Source organism: Aspergillus stella-maris (genome assembly GCF_047715825.1).
Source record: "Aspergillus stella-maris strain CBS 113639 unplaced genomic scaffold BDV14scaffold_10, whole genome shotgun sequence".
In the NCBI taxonomy this organism is placed as follows: domain Eukaryota; kingdom Fungi; phylum Ascomycota; class Eurotiomycetes; order Eurotiales; family Aspergillaceae; genus Aspergillus; species Aspergillus stella-maris.
Window position 1 is genome coordinate 1 of NW_027396804.1, and position 14,209 is coordinate 14,209.

The following is a 14,209-nucleotide window of genomic DNA, read 5'->3' on the forward strand; positions in this document are numbered from 1 at the left end:
AAGCAAATTTATGTATGTAGTTTTCTGCCGGTCATATACTAGCGCTGACGTGAAATTTTTATTGTTGCAGTTTTGTTCTAATAGTCTGCCGTAATTGGAGTCAGCCTGCTTTCCCTTTAAAGAAAGACGTTGACTTTCCATCTCTGTTCGCTGGTGCCGCTTATCCTTGTCGGTCATTTCCTTCGTGCTTTGACTTTGGAGTTCCTCGGAGACTTAAATTTCCACTTCCGCCCAGCTGATCCTTGGGTGCTTGGGTGCTGATGCCATGGGTGCCATGCCTTGCCCATGCCATGTATAAAACATGTGCTGCTGCCTGCTGTCTGTCTGACATAGAGTTCGTAGCATAGCAAATACTCCCGTCAGCAAAGTCAGCAGCAACTCTGTCTCCTCGACTGGGTATACCAGAGCTCTCACTACTAACTCCAACAATTTTTTTATTAGCGACCTTCGATCTCCGACCTTCCAACTATATAACCCGCAACGATAACAATAGGTCATCGACTCGGAATTTCGGCATCCAACCTACCAACCCATGTATTAATAATGCAACACACACCACCACGCCATGCAAAAGATAATCTCCGAGCTTCTCACCATCGAATCAACTCTCACTCACCACCAAGGCTAGGTATCAGGTTAATAGATCACATTAGGGCTTGCGCAAAGAAGTCCGGGCTCAGTTCAGTTCAGCTCACCTCACCTACCTCCACCTCCAAGCTCTGAAGGATACGAAGGTAACTCGGGGTTTTCGGAACCTCGGATGCCCGACAGCTTTCACATAAACGCCGTGGCTGGGCTAGTGCAGCTGAATAAATATTAGGGCCACAATTCTCTGATTAAGCATTAAGGTAATTAATTTAGGTTAATTTAGAGTGTGAGGGAGGTAGCCTACTCCGGCCTAGCTTGATGGGGTATATCGCAACGCGATATTGAGGGTTGAGGTTCATAACTTCATACTCTGGGTCTGAGTATCTGTATACTATGGAGCCTATCGTGCAAGCTACACGATCCTGCACCTAGGTTCCATGCCACTACCCAAAATCCACCGTTTTTTTACTAGGTCCATTGAGGGGCCCAGCCTTCTCCTCAACAGCAAACACTCACGCACTCATTCTCGTTCTTCGTTTTTCGTCTCACATTCTCATTTCGGCTCACTCACCATCATCTCTAGAACGTCCATATTAGTAAAAAGTAAAACCATTCGCTACCTTGAATACCGGCGTCAAGGTTACTATTCGGTTGGAACCACTCAAAGCTCCACGATCTAGCTTCCAGCCTCATACATATACATATATCAGTAGGATCAAAAAAGCAGACGCCACAGAACCATGAGATCATGATCACCTGCCTACGTCTAGAGCCTGCAGCCCGTCAGCGACAGCGACAGCGACAGCCGCCCGTGTCCCGTTGACAATATGCTAACAGGCTCGCCCGTATAGGTGTATGGGTCTACCTCGTTGCCAAGAAGGTCAGCGGCGCAGTTCATCAGATGAACAGCGGCTCGGGAAGAATAATGCGGTCTGGGGGAATGGGAATATATAAGAATCTAGATAACTACCTAGTGCCGGACCGTAGGTACCTCTATAGGAACAGCGTAAATCCCGCTTTCTTTTTCATTAGTAGAGAAGATGGCTCTTTATGTCTCCATGGGCGTCCTGCATAAACTCCCTTCGAGACCTCGTGCGCTCGAAAGATTCCCCAATCTAGCGGTTGAAGGGTTTACACCTTAAGATGCTACTAAGGCCTCTGAGTTCCTAAGCGAAGCTAAGCTAAGCTTCCACCGGTCGTCGCGAAAAAAAAAAAAAAAAAAAAAAGGCACGTTACCTACATTCCTGCCCTTCGCACCTTCCCTATCAGCTGGCAGGATCAAGTCGCGCCTTCCTTACCTATCCCGTCGTCCAACGCAACTTCTTAGTTAGAATTACCTGAGTCGCTGTAGATAGGGCAAGAACGACTGGCGCCTGCCCGAGTCGGTGCTCCTTTTTTCCCGGGCACAAATGACTATATATCATTACTTCATTCTTGCCTGTCGTCTCTCACCCTGCCCGCTTGAACCGTCCCCCTTTGTGAGCCTTGAAAAGGAGACGGAATCAGTCGATCGATCTCGCCCGGCCGCGCGCAAAGTTCGAGGAGGCAGGTGAGGCAATTTTACTTGGCCATAGGTATTACTCGCTAGACACGGAGTACCTAGTTTAGATTAGTTTACTTGTGCACCTGCATATCTGCAATTTACGCGGGTCGACAGAGTCCATTGCTGAAAACACGATTCATGCTCTAGTAGTACCCGTAGGTCCGTCCCAGTCAAAATGCTTAACTTTCCGTTTTCGCCACCACTAACCCAAACCCGGGAGGCGCCGACGCCACATGAGGCTCCCCGGGCTCTTGTGTCGCTACTATTGAGTTTTTGACAGTTACTAGAGAGTATAAACCCCACTGTTTCCAAAAGGGAGATAAGGACTCAATTAATGCTTGTATCGGTATATATCATTCATCATTCATAGGTTAGGTATAGTATAACTCTCTACCTCCGCATAGCCACATATACAACCCCTTACTCCATCACGTCATGCACGTCATAGTTAGGTATCTAGTATCTACAAGTACTGGTTGAACCAAGCGATGGCCTGCGCAAAGGCCTGCTCCTTGGCGAACTTGTGGTGCTTGTTGCTGAGGTCCGCGCGGACGGCGAAGCCGTGCGTCACGCCAGAGTACAGGTTGATTTGCCAGTTCTGGCCGGTCTTGATGAGGATCTCCTCGGACTTGTGGCGGAGTTCGGTGGTGAAGATTTGGTCGATTTCTGTGGTGTCATGTTAGTGATTATTTAGTTGTACTGCGCAAGGGGTCGAATGAATTGCGCGATGCATTAGGAATATGGATTGGGTGGGGGCAAGACTCACCGGAAGCGCAGATGGACAGGGGACCCTGGATAGCGGCGAGCTCCTCCTCGGTGACGAAGGAGGGGTGCGCGGTGTAGCCGACGTCGACCTTGCCGGACTTGAGGAAGCGGCAGACGTACTGTTCAATTCTCGCATTAGCATCCAATACAGCGCGTCGCAGTCCTAAGTTCAATTGCATACCTTGCCACCAAAGCAGTACCCAACAGCAGCAACACGCTTGACACCAATATCACCCCTCACATGCTTGATCGTAGCCTCAACGATGGGGTCGACGTTCGCAGCCTGGTGGTTAGGCAACCAAGCGGGAAGGTCGGCCTTGCCGGACTCCATGTCGCTGAGTTTGATGGGGTCGCCGCGAAAGAGGTCAGGGAGGACAGCGAGGTAGCCATTCTGGGCGTACTCGTCGGCGAGGAGCTGGGCGTTGACGTAGACGCCGAAGATGTCGGAGAGGATGATGACGGCCTTTTCGGGCGTCTTGTTGTCCTTGGGGTAGACGATGTATGTCTCGGCTGGAAGGGAGTTGGTTAAATTCTGGAAGATAAGGAATTGGAGACGGGGACTAACTGCCGTTGATGCTCTTGGTCTCGCCGACGGGGGTGCCTTCGTGCTTGAAGCCGGAGGCGCAGCAAGCTCCAGGGGGGTTAGAGGCCATTGTGAATTATGCTGAAGGGAGAGTTTGAAAAATGAGAGATAGATAGCAGAGAAAGTAGTGAGGGGAGGGAGGGGCAGTTGGAGGATATTTATTAGCCGCGTCGCCGTGAAGAAGTTCTTTTGAGTATTATTAAGTGATCGCCTCCCCACTTGGGCCCCTCCCTCGCCCACTTCCCTGGGTTGGCTACGTAACCAGACGCCCGCAAGGTATAACTGAGCCCAATCGACTAGTGCGCTTTCCAGGTTTCATCTACCGACCGCTCTGTGCAGGCTGCACTGCCAATGTGAGCGCCCAGGGCCAGTGTCTCGCTGTGCGACAGTTGATCGCCGGCGAAATGCACCGAGGTTACTGTCGCCCGCTGCGGGGAGCCGACAACGGAGAACGTGATAGCGGTGTATCGTATACTCCATAGAGGTCAAAGACCCCGTTTTAATGACCCATTCACGAGCCGTTGAATGCGGATTCTATCTCAATGGCTTTCTGTCCGGGTAAGCGGATCGGATCTCCCCCGACAGCCGGCGCTTGAATCTACAGTAGAAGGATGCATGTCGGAGAAAAAATGAGGATCGCAGATGCATAATGATATTGGAAAAAGAGTTTGCCAGCAGGACCAGAAAGCTTGTGTTGTGGAATACGAGAACCGGTTGTTGCTCCGTTAAGTCCGTTCCCGTCATCCGTTTCCGCTTCGGCGTTGAAGATCCTCTGCCGAGATGTAGATCAGGGCAACGGGCATTGCCTGAAACACCAAACAACAACAACCATTGCCAAGGGTCTTGAGCATCGTTGATTGAGTCGCGTTCATGCGGTGAGGCGGTGATTGTAAACTTTGGGTTTTGGCCAGTTTAGGGTATGGGGTTGTCCTCTTCCACTGCCTGGCCGGTAAGGTCGGTGACAAACATTGCCCTGGTATACTCTGTAGATGTGAGCACTACAACAATCGCAACAACATTGCATGCGGGACATAAGAGCCTCACCCTGGAAAATGCGACATCGAGAGACCCGGTATCTTGGCAGCTCGCCGCATCCCCAGAACACTGGGATCTCGCCATCCTGCGGCTCACTCCACTCTCCAAAGTCAACCCCCTTTGATTTGAGCTTCAACTCGACGTCTAGATACTTGGTACCCTCCCAGCCCCATGCTACCGGTTCTCCGTGCTGCTTACTGAGCTTCGCTGTGATTCTCCGCGCCTGCGCCAAGTCCTGTGGTCGATACCAGCGCATGCTGACGGCCATATATGCGCCCGTGAAGACGCCGTTTGGGCCAAGCTGGACGGATGTCGTATAGACTGGGGGTGTTTTACTTTCGACCATGTTTCGGGGCTTTAGTCCAGCCGCGTCCAGCGCGGTATCGAACGTAAAAGAGCAGCCAAGGAGAAAGCCGACGTGCTGATTACTCCATTCGGCGGTTATATTCGAGGTGCTTGCAGAGACTAGCTTGCCATCTCGATAGACATTGTAGCTGGGAATATCGGTGCTTATGTCGCTGTCATATGCTAGCTTGCTGCTGCGCTCGCCAGGTTTGGTCTGCTCTAGTAAGGGCAAGGGTGCAGGATTGCGGAGACATAAGAACCGTGATGCCCTCAAGGGCCTGATAATGATGCTATAGGTGCATGACCTGAGCCATCGACCCAGCCTCACCTTTCGGCACTGACGTCCGAATGCTCTGACAACGACGTGTATCGGCGTGATCAACACGATGCCGAGAAGTTCGGAGGCGTAGGCCGAAGGTGTCGGGTTGTTCTCCACAACAGGTTATTGGGTGTCACCGGCAAGAACATGAGGCGAAGCCCTAAAATTTGGACCGCAGGTAGTCGATTGCCAGCTTCAGCGACGCGGATAGGCTCCTCCATATATGCGTACTGCGTAGCGTCCATTCCGAATGCCAATGACCTCAGGAAGGATGATCGGTGCCGACGTGGCGACCAAGTTCCGCAAAGTCACCCATGTCTTCGCCCGTCAGTGCCCATTGCTGATTTCCGTAGATGTTTTGATACAAGCTTTGAGGAATTGTTGCGTTATGATTGTTTTGGGGCATTTCCCAGTCTTCAGGAAGCGGTGCCCATAGGTAATTGATATCACTCCATAGATCAAGGTCGGCGAGAATAGATTGTTGCTCGGGTGCACCTAAATCAAGGAGCCCGTTCGCGTTATCGATAACAGCACCCTGTCTCAGGGGTGTATTATCGCGATCGGGTGTCTCTATTCGAGTGTTGTCCGCATCGTCCGGTACCTGGGAGGGCCTTGCAGTCTGGGTAAGGGAATCATCAGGGGAGACCCTTCGAGATATGTTCTTATACGACTCTGGCATGTCGAGGCGGGTGCACAGCTGGGCCCAGGTTTTTTCGATGTCGCAAAGCCACTGTGCTGCAAATTTATTCTCATGGTCTGCGACATGGTGTATCAGATCTAGAGCTTCGCTTAATCCCGGAGTGGGCTGAATTCTCTGATTTTCTGTGCAAGCAGAGTCCAAGATGGCCGCAAGAATCATGATGAACGTTACTGAGAAGATGCCGTCAAAGTCAAAGAAGCCGAAGAGTGCTAGCGCAGGCGTCAGTGGAGGAATGCTATATCTACTGCAACAGGGCCACGAACCTAAAGCTTTATTTTGACGCAAAGCCATCAAGACCTTGAGCAGCCTTCTTGCAGCCTCGGTGCATGTTCTGCATAGTTTTCCTATGGGGGATGAATAGAGAATTCCGGCCTGAGGTGGCTTTCCACTAAGGACCAGTTGAGCGATATGTAGCATGACAGGGCGAATGGTCAATAGAAGTGCCTATTTGATCTTGTTTAGAAAGTGTATTATGACTGAGAATGGACCCAGACATACCTGGTAGAACATCAGGTGAAGGGCAGCCGAAGTCCTCAATGATAGGTCTCGTTCAGCTTTCGGCATACCAGTACCTAATTCCATGGGAATCTCATCCGATATATCGTACAGCCCTCGAATGATACTTTGCACATTGGAGACAAATGTATCCTCCGCCTGCGGCGTTGAACGGTAGAGCACTAGATTAGGAAGGTATCAGTTCTGGTTATACAAATGTAGATTATTGGGGAATGTCTCGAACCTGTCATGACTTGGCCGTAGACTTGAGCTAACTTGATGCTCGTTCGCATTGGCGCAGATGGCGTAAAACCGATGGAATCCGTGGGTAGTGGCTGCTCTACAGCGGCATCGCTGATCCCGGGCGGGCTACCAGTAGCTGCTGCCAGACGTCTGTGCCGGTCAGCAAATGTATGCTGTGTCAAGAGGAAAAAATAGTACCTCTCTTGATGATAAACTGACCACCACAGGCGGTTGATATGTGTAGCTTCAGACTGCAAGTATTCTGCACCAGAAGGTCGGTGGAAGCCATGTGAGACTGCGAGTCTCAGGGCTGTGCTGATCTGCAGGATTGTTATTTCGAAAGCGTTAATATATCCTAGAGAGACGGCCATACTCACGTATACGTACGCTTCCTCTTTGCGATAGATGTTCTGTAGGTATACCGCAACCAAAGCCATGACTTCAACGCCAACTCGTCCAATGCCGTAGAGCTGACTCAATGGTGGTATACGCCCCCTGACAAAATCGAACAGTGAATAGCCCGGGAAACTGTCAGTTCTATGCAACTCATCACCGAAGTCTCCTGTAAAGAGCCTAGCAATGGCGAAAACCAGGAGAAGTTCCATAGTCCAAAGGCTTTCGGTGTAGGTAGTGTTGTCTTGATTGGCATACAGAAGCCCGATCATATCTGATATTTCACGGGCATCAATATAATTCTGCGTGTGGCCAATGTAGAATACAAATGTTTCCAACAGTTGGAAAGCCTCACGTTCTGTAGGAAGCGAAGATATACTGAATATGGGCATGTTTTGGGGCGGTGGTTGTAGCAGATAATTAGTGGCGTTGGGAGTACTTTGTCGACGTTGTCCTGACCTCGAGACGTTGAGTAGACTTTGAACTCTAGAGCCAAATGTGTAGCTAGAGCTCAGCGATGAGTCTGCAGCAATTGCTGTAATTGTGTCAACTAGCCGCTTGTCAGAAGGCACGGCCGAGGTAAACCCTTACCTGATCCTGGCGAAAGCTCTATTGTCCCTGGAGTATTGTTCGTCGCCAGATTTGGACGAGGGGTTCCAGGAAGAGCTCCTAGGGATTCCACAAGGAATGCGTTGTTTCCAATGCGCGTAGAACTTCTTCGTGCCCGAGTAAGACCAGGTATTGTCGACGATTCCTCACTCAATGGAATGGCCGGCGCTTCTACCTGTACCACTGTTGACCATTCGCTTGCGTCAGTCATGAACCAGGAATAGGGAATTACAGGTGCACATACGAGGGCTTATAGGTTCAGCTCCTGTCTCATAGCTAGCCAGACGAGCCTCAAGATATTCAATGCGTCTGGCACTGGTTAAACTGGTTCAAAACAAAAGCAGATAGAGCGTACGCTACGGAATATGCTCTTCTCTTTCCATGCTCAGAGAAGCTGCAGTCCAAGCCTCTTTTGGTACAATAAATGCATGGACTTGTGCCCGAGCATTTTACCTTTCTTTGTCGGCAAAGGAGGCAGCTATATTGTCATTAGCAATACTAGATTATATACAGATTCACAGTTCCGGAAAACACAACATAGTACACAGATAAGTGGAAATTTTAGGCAGCAGATGATGGAGAAACTCACGCGGTAGGCACTTTTGGCGAGTCCCTCATCGCGCGATTGCGACTCCGGGTTGTTCCCCGAGACGGGGTTTGAGCGCGAGTTTGACCCCGAGGCATTTTTTATCAGTTCAACGGAAGACGGTACGTCATGAGCAATTCAACTAAGTAGCGCTGTTCCATGCAATTTTGTCGCTTCAGTTGAGGTCAATTGCGGTTTGCAGAAGTGCGGACTGAAATCGGAGAAGGAGTCCGAGACCGATAGACTACTAAGCCGAGGGAGATATCTCCAACATCTGGGTGGGCCCTCCGTTCCTGGGTAGACAGATAAGGCGTTAGAGTAAAGATAACGGATTATCATGCCATCGGCATCGTGACCATCTCTGATAGAATGATTCCAAAGGCATGTAAGCTGCGAGGTGAATCCATTCAACGGAGCAACGATCGAGACCGATCCCGAGTCACGCAGGTGGCAGAAGACTCCTCGTTGATGTCGGGAGCAGATGCCGAGAGAAGATTCTAATCTATACCCCGCAGAGGCTTTACTGTCTCCAACTCCCGCTCCGTATTTAATAAGAGACAAGTGGCCTGGAGACCGATAGACAGGTAGAGGTCCAATGATCTCATGTGCACTTCACCCCTGTGGTTACGAGCGCATTCTTGAATTAGCTGACACCTGCATCGCAAAATAATGGCAGACCAGTTATTCAGGTGTGGTTCAAATGTGAGAACTGTGACGGAGAGGTGCCTGCAGAGCTCGGGATACTTTTCGCTCAGTTGAAAGGCTCAAGAAGCAACAGAACTGGATTGAGAATGATGGTTTGAAGACAGGGATCGTGGGGTTCAGCACATGTAGTGCTGTCAGTGAGAAAGAGATTCTGGAAGCAATGAAGCTCATTCTTGAGAGACTCCAAGTTTGTTGTGGAGCCTGCAGCTGCGGTGGGCTTAGCAATTGCGCTATACACAAGGAATCTAAAGAGATGGTAGAACGTGAGGCGGGCGACGCAGGTTGGGACATCGTAAGCGGACGTAATGTCGGCAGTTCGGTACTGGGAGAATCGCAGAGCTTTCCGCATAGACAGTTATTTTCTTGTAGCCGAATGGGCTAGAGAATCATGGTTTTCCCCCTGCTCTCGCCTTCCTTCTACCGTACGCCGTCTGCTCTTTGGGCTGGCGCCGCATTGCGTTTAGGGTTCGGAGGCTCCGTGATGTGGCTTTAAGGCTTCGGGGACGCCATCGGAGGGCCATCGAAGCATGGTCGAGACTTAAAGCCAGGGCAGCATATAAATGGGTTGCCATTTGCTAGATTAGATCACACGAGATTTATCGTTTGCGCTCATCATGCCATCATTGTACTCAAACAATCTTGAGACTTCCGTAGCTTCAAATAAACTGTGCAAGTCATTCGGTATCAAAATCTCGCCCAGTGCTCAAATTATTCAGATCGCATCCCTCCACTGTATTTGCCATGATTGAAAGCAAGGACGCCGTGGATAACGCACATGAATTCGCCGCTGTGGACAGAGTCGACGTTGTTTTGGTGGGATCAAGGGACCTCACTATCGACCTAGGCATCGGTGGCAACTTTGACAGAGTAGATAATTGAGCGTCTCTTGAGAAAATCAGTCAAGCATGTCATGAGCATAGGAAGAGATTCGTTGTAGCCGGTGTTTATGACAACCCGGAGTTGCAAAACTGGATTATCAATGATTTGGGAGCAAGATTCATGCTCGTTCAACTCTGTTACCGGGAACGATTCTTCTGATGAAATCAAGAGTACTTTCATTACTATACTCGTCTTTATGTGCTCTGTTTACTACCATATCCGCCTCCACCCGGTGTGCAAATCTGCAGTCGGTCTCCGGCCTTCACATAGCACGACGCTTTCCCTCCCACGTTGATGATCTGTCCGTTCTTCCTGATCCACAGATTCAGTCCTCTCGCAGCCGGCTTACCTCCTGCCATTCCATATGGTTGAAACACGCGTCTCTCTGACAGGATGCCGGTATGCATGTCGATCAAGAACTCGACTTCGCGAATTACACCGTCACCACCTCTGAAGAGACCGTCTCCTCCACTGTTTGCTCGAAGGCCAAAATTTCTGAGCAAGACTGGATACCGGCGCTCTAGGACCTCAGCATCTGTTATGCGAGTGTTTGTCATATGACAGTGGATGCCGTCCTCGCCAACCCAAGAGGGTCCGGCACCACTGCCGCCTGCGATTGTCTCATAGTATCCGAATCCGCCCTTCTGCCCAAGTCCAAAAGTAAAGTTCGCCATGCAACCATTACTTGCTGCACAGACCTCGAACGCCTTCAGTATAACGTCAACCAGACGTTGGTTCGTCAAGCCATTTCCAGCAGCAACGGCCGCATCCTTTGTTGGTGCGAGCAGACTACCTTCAGGAATCGTTAAACGAACTGGAAGAAGGCACCCTTGGTTGAGAGGAATATCGCCGCCCACCAGGCATCGCAATGTATAGATAATGCCCGCGTTGGAAATAGCTCTAGGAGCGTTCCAATTACCTGCCCAGATTCCCACGTTAGTCATGTGCTTCTGCCTCGCTAGCATGACTTACCATATGCCTGCGGACTAGTTCCGGTGAAGTCAAAATCTGCGCCTCCCGAGCTGGGGTCAATGGTGATTTTGAGGTTGATAACCGAACCGTCGTCCATGAAGTCCTCCGCTTCAAATACTGATCGTCCCTTTTCTCTAACCATCCTCTTGAAAAGCTCCCGGACGGCATTCTCTGAGGCTCTTTGGACTTCACCCATGTACAACTGCGGTTTTTTTGTTAGCCCCGTGTTGCTTCGCCTGGAAACCTCTGCATTCCACTTACCAGGACCGTGTCCAGGGTGTATTCCTTGATCAGCAACCCGATGAGGCTGTTGCCTTTGTGATTGGCGGCAGCCTGAGCCTTGATATCGGTGATGTTGTCTTCGAATGACCTGGCCCCCTCGCATCCAGGGAACCGAGCAGGTGCCACTACCATTGCCTCGTAGACTCGCTCCTCCTGGAAAACCCCGTTCTCTACAATCTTCATTGTGTCGATAACTGCCCCTTCCTCCCAAATCTCTTTGGAGGTGGCCGGCATCGAACCGGGCACAATCCCACCTACATCCGCGTGATGCCCTCTCGAAGCTGTCCAGAACAGAATCTTCTCACCGGCATCGTCGAATACGGGGCTGATGACGGTCAAGTCTGGCAAATGCGCACCACCAGCGGCGGGTGCATTGCTCAGAAAGACATCACCCTCTTTGATGTTGTCTGACCAATGTTCAATCTGCCAGCGCACTGCATGTGCCATGCTACCCAGCATTGCTGGCACATGCGGAGCGTTTGCCACAAGCCCGCCATCGGCTGAGAAGATAGCGCAACTAAAGTCAAGGCGTTCCTTGATGTTTGTACTTACTGACGTTTTCTGAAGCGCTCGGCCCATCTGCTCAGCTATTCCCATGAAGCGGTTGGCGAAGACGGATAGCTTGATTGGGTCAATGGCCCTTTCTGCAGCTGTGGCAGGAGGGCTTTCAACGTCGGTAACCAACATTGACGATAATGCCGTGGCAGTGGCATTCGGCGTAATAACGATTGTCTGAGTCTGATCGATGACAACGGCAGGTCCACAGACTGTCTCTCCGATGCTGATGTCCTGTAAGCGAAACATAGGGGCATCAATTAATCCAGTTTCGCTGAAGAACATTTTAGTTGTCTCCTTTGATTCCGCTCGACGTGAAGTTTTGATGTTCTCCAGCTCACTCAAACCAGGAACTTCTGATGAGATTGTCTTGGCCGTCGTTCGGACCCGAATGTCATCGATAATGATATTCCGCCCTGTTGGTGTGAAACCAAATTCCTGATGATGTTGATCGATAAACCGACTGGCAAAATCCCAGGACCCATTAGTCTTCTCTATCATAAGGGACGTGTCACTTCCGTCATATCGAAGATTGAGGAAGTAGCTTGATTCCAGGTATTTGCATGCTGGATCTGTCTCTCGAATTGATGCTGTCGCCTTTTCTTCCAGTTCGTCGAACACAAGTCGAATTTGCGGCTGCGTCGGTGTGGCAAGGATCTCAGAACAAGGTTTCCTTTCCTCCTGAGTGGTGTCTGCAAGCGCCATTCCGTACGCCGATAAGACAGAAGAGTATTTGTGGATCGCAACCCTTGTTATACCTAACGCACGGGCAATGTCACAGGCGTGTTGTCCGCCAGCCCCGCCAAAAGCTGCGAGAATGTGGTCAGACGCCGCGTAACCCTTTGCTTCTGTGAGGGCGCGGATGGGCCTGCACATGGTCTCGTTGGCCACTGTGATGAAACCGCTAGCCACCTCGTGGACACTGAGAGTGGTGCCTTGGTCACGATTGATCTCGTCTGCTAGAGCCGTGAGTTTCTCATAGGACGCATCGACGTCCAGTGGCTGGTCTTGTGAGGGTCCGAATATAGATGGAAACTGTTTTGGAAGGATACGGCCAAGAACCAAGTTAGCATCAGTGATGGTTGCTGGACCTCCTTTGCGATAACAAGCAGGCCCGGGATGGGAGCCGGCGCTCTGGGGTCCAACAGCTAAGATTCCCTTTCGCCATGCCAGTACGCTACCACCGCCGGCAGCAACCGTGTTGATGTCAAGTTGCGGGACTTGCACGGAAACTCCAGCAGTAGTGGTCTCGAAGACGTGCTCCAAAGTTCCAGCATACCTTGATACGTCTGTCGAGGTTCCACCCATATCGAATCCCACAACTGCTTTTGGCTTGTCGGGTGTATAGCAGGTTCGTGCATATCCTATGACTCCTCCAGCTGGTCCAGAAAGTAACGCTCTTAACCCGGAAAGCTTGGACGGGTGTACTAATCCACCATCCGATTGCATGATCCTCCAGTTGACAGATTGCAAACTTTTCGTATCCACACCCGCCTTGAAACCCTCCAGGTAATTGTGAATTTCTGGTGTCAGGTAGGCGTCTGTGACAGCGGAGTTTGCTCGCGAAAGCATTTTGATTGCTGGCGACAGTTGGCTGGAAATGGAGACCTGCGTGAAGCCGATCTTTTTGGCTTCTTCTGCTACTGCCATCTCATGCTCTGGAAACGTGTAAGAATGCAAAAAGCAGATTGCGATGCTGCGAAACCCCTCTGCAAAGGTCTCTTCGAGTGCTTTCCTCGTTTCCTCCATGTCGAGTCTTTCAAGGATGCGGATCTTCTCGCCAGATAGACCAACTACAACATCATCCGAGCCGGTAGCTGTACCATTGCAGGCTCCGTCACGAGGGCCATCAACAGGGCCCTGATAATCGTCCGTTCGCCTATATGAGGTCGAATCATACAAAGTCACACGTTCCGGAACCTCTATGACTTTCGAGTACAAGAGATCAGGTCTTTTCACGTTCAATGCGAACATATCTGGGCGAGATTGGTTTCCAATCTTGAGAAGGTCCTATGGATATTCTTGGTTAATCACGCAACATGGAAGTCATCAACTTGACTTACTCGGAACCCACGTGTGATAAACAAGGCAGTCTTAGCGCCTTGTCGTTCAAGTAGAGCATTTGTGGCAACAGTTGTCCCCATACGCAAAGAGCCTGACTATGTTGTCAGCGAGAGTGAGTATAGAGGATCCATTTTCCCAACCTATGCAACTAAGATCCAATGGTACACCCCGTGGAATTGTTGTTCCGGTGGCCTCCTCAACAATTCTGCGCAACGCTTCAATTGGTGCATCTTGGTAATTCTTAGGGTCTCTTGATAGCAATTTGAAGACCTTTTCGGAACCGTCAGGATATATCACCACAACGTCGGTGAAGGTGCCACCACGATCTAAAGATATATGTTTCAGCTAGTGATAGAGATCGTTTGTCAGTCGGCAGCCTTACCTATTGACACTTTGATATCGCTCATTGGCGCTGTGTATCCTATTGAACCCATAATGAGGACTCTATCAGAGATTCAACCAAGTCTATCCGAAAGATGTGGCACGCATAAGCAATTTTGTTGAAATCTTATATACTGTCGTCCTTGGAGGGGCACCCACGCGCATAT

General features: G+C 50.3%; 4 protein-coding genes across 4 annotated transcripts; 1 reads left to right on the forward strand and 3 right to left on the reverse strand.

Annotated features, from left to right (window-relative positions):
* The first annotated feature begins 339 nt into the window (after positions 1-339).
* Positions 340-1,107, forward strand: BDV14DRAFT_168041 (uncharacterized protein). The gene has a single exon (XM_073767780.1). It carries the CDS (start codon positions 544-546, stop codon positions 721-723), a length of 180 nt encoding a protein of 59 aa, XP_073630960.1. The 5' UTR covers positions 340-543; the 3' UTR covers positions 724-1,107.
* A 1,369-nt stretch (positions 1,108-2,476) lies between these two features.
* BDV14DRAFT_168042 (dienelactone hydrolase family protein) lies at positions 2,477-3,639 on the reverse strand. The gene is made up of 4 exons (XM_073767781.1): positions 3,462-3,639; positions 3,078-3,406; positions 2,898-3,015; positions 2,477-2,797 (listed from the first exon to the last, which is right to left on the reverse strand). Exons 1-4 carry the CDS (start codon positions 3,547-3,549, stop codon positions 2,595-2,597), a joined length of 738 nt encoding a protein of 245 aa, XP_073630961.1. The 5' UTR covers positions 3,550-3,639; the 3' UTR covers positions 2,477-2,594.
* A 1,801-nt stretch (positions 3,640-5,440) lies between these two features.
* BDV14DRAFT_206718 (uncharacterized protein) lies at positions 5,441-8,302 on the reverse strand (the record flags this gene model as incomplete). Its single annotated transcript, XM_073774965.1, has 10 exons — positions 5,441-5,673; positions 5,713-6,087; positions 6,142-6,322; positions 6,377-6,555; positions 6,618-6,766; positions 6,815-7,544; positions 7,601-7,801; positions 7,863-7,927; positions 7,974-8,096; positions 8,208-8,302. 10 exons carry the CDS (start codon positions 8,300-8,302, stop codon positions 5,441-5,443), a joined length of 2,331 nt encoding a protein of 776 aa, XP_073630962.1.
* Positions 8,303-9,749: 1,447 nt separating this feature from the next.
* Positions 9,750-14,095, reverse strand: BDV14DRAFT_197233 (Hydantoinase B/oxoprolinase-domain-containing protein; the record flags this gene model as incomplete). Its single annotated transcript, XM_073772628.1, has 7 exons — positions 9,750-9,943; positions 10,003-10,707; positions 10,761-10,962; positions 11,022-13,607; positions 13,661-13,752; positions 13,802-13,987; positions 14,044-14,095. 7 exons carry the CDS (start codon positions 14,093-14,095, stop codon positions 9,750-9,752), a joined length of 4,017 nt encoding a protein of 1,338 aa, XP_073630963.1.
* Positions 14,096-14,209: the final 114 nt, after the last annotated feature.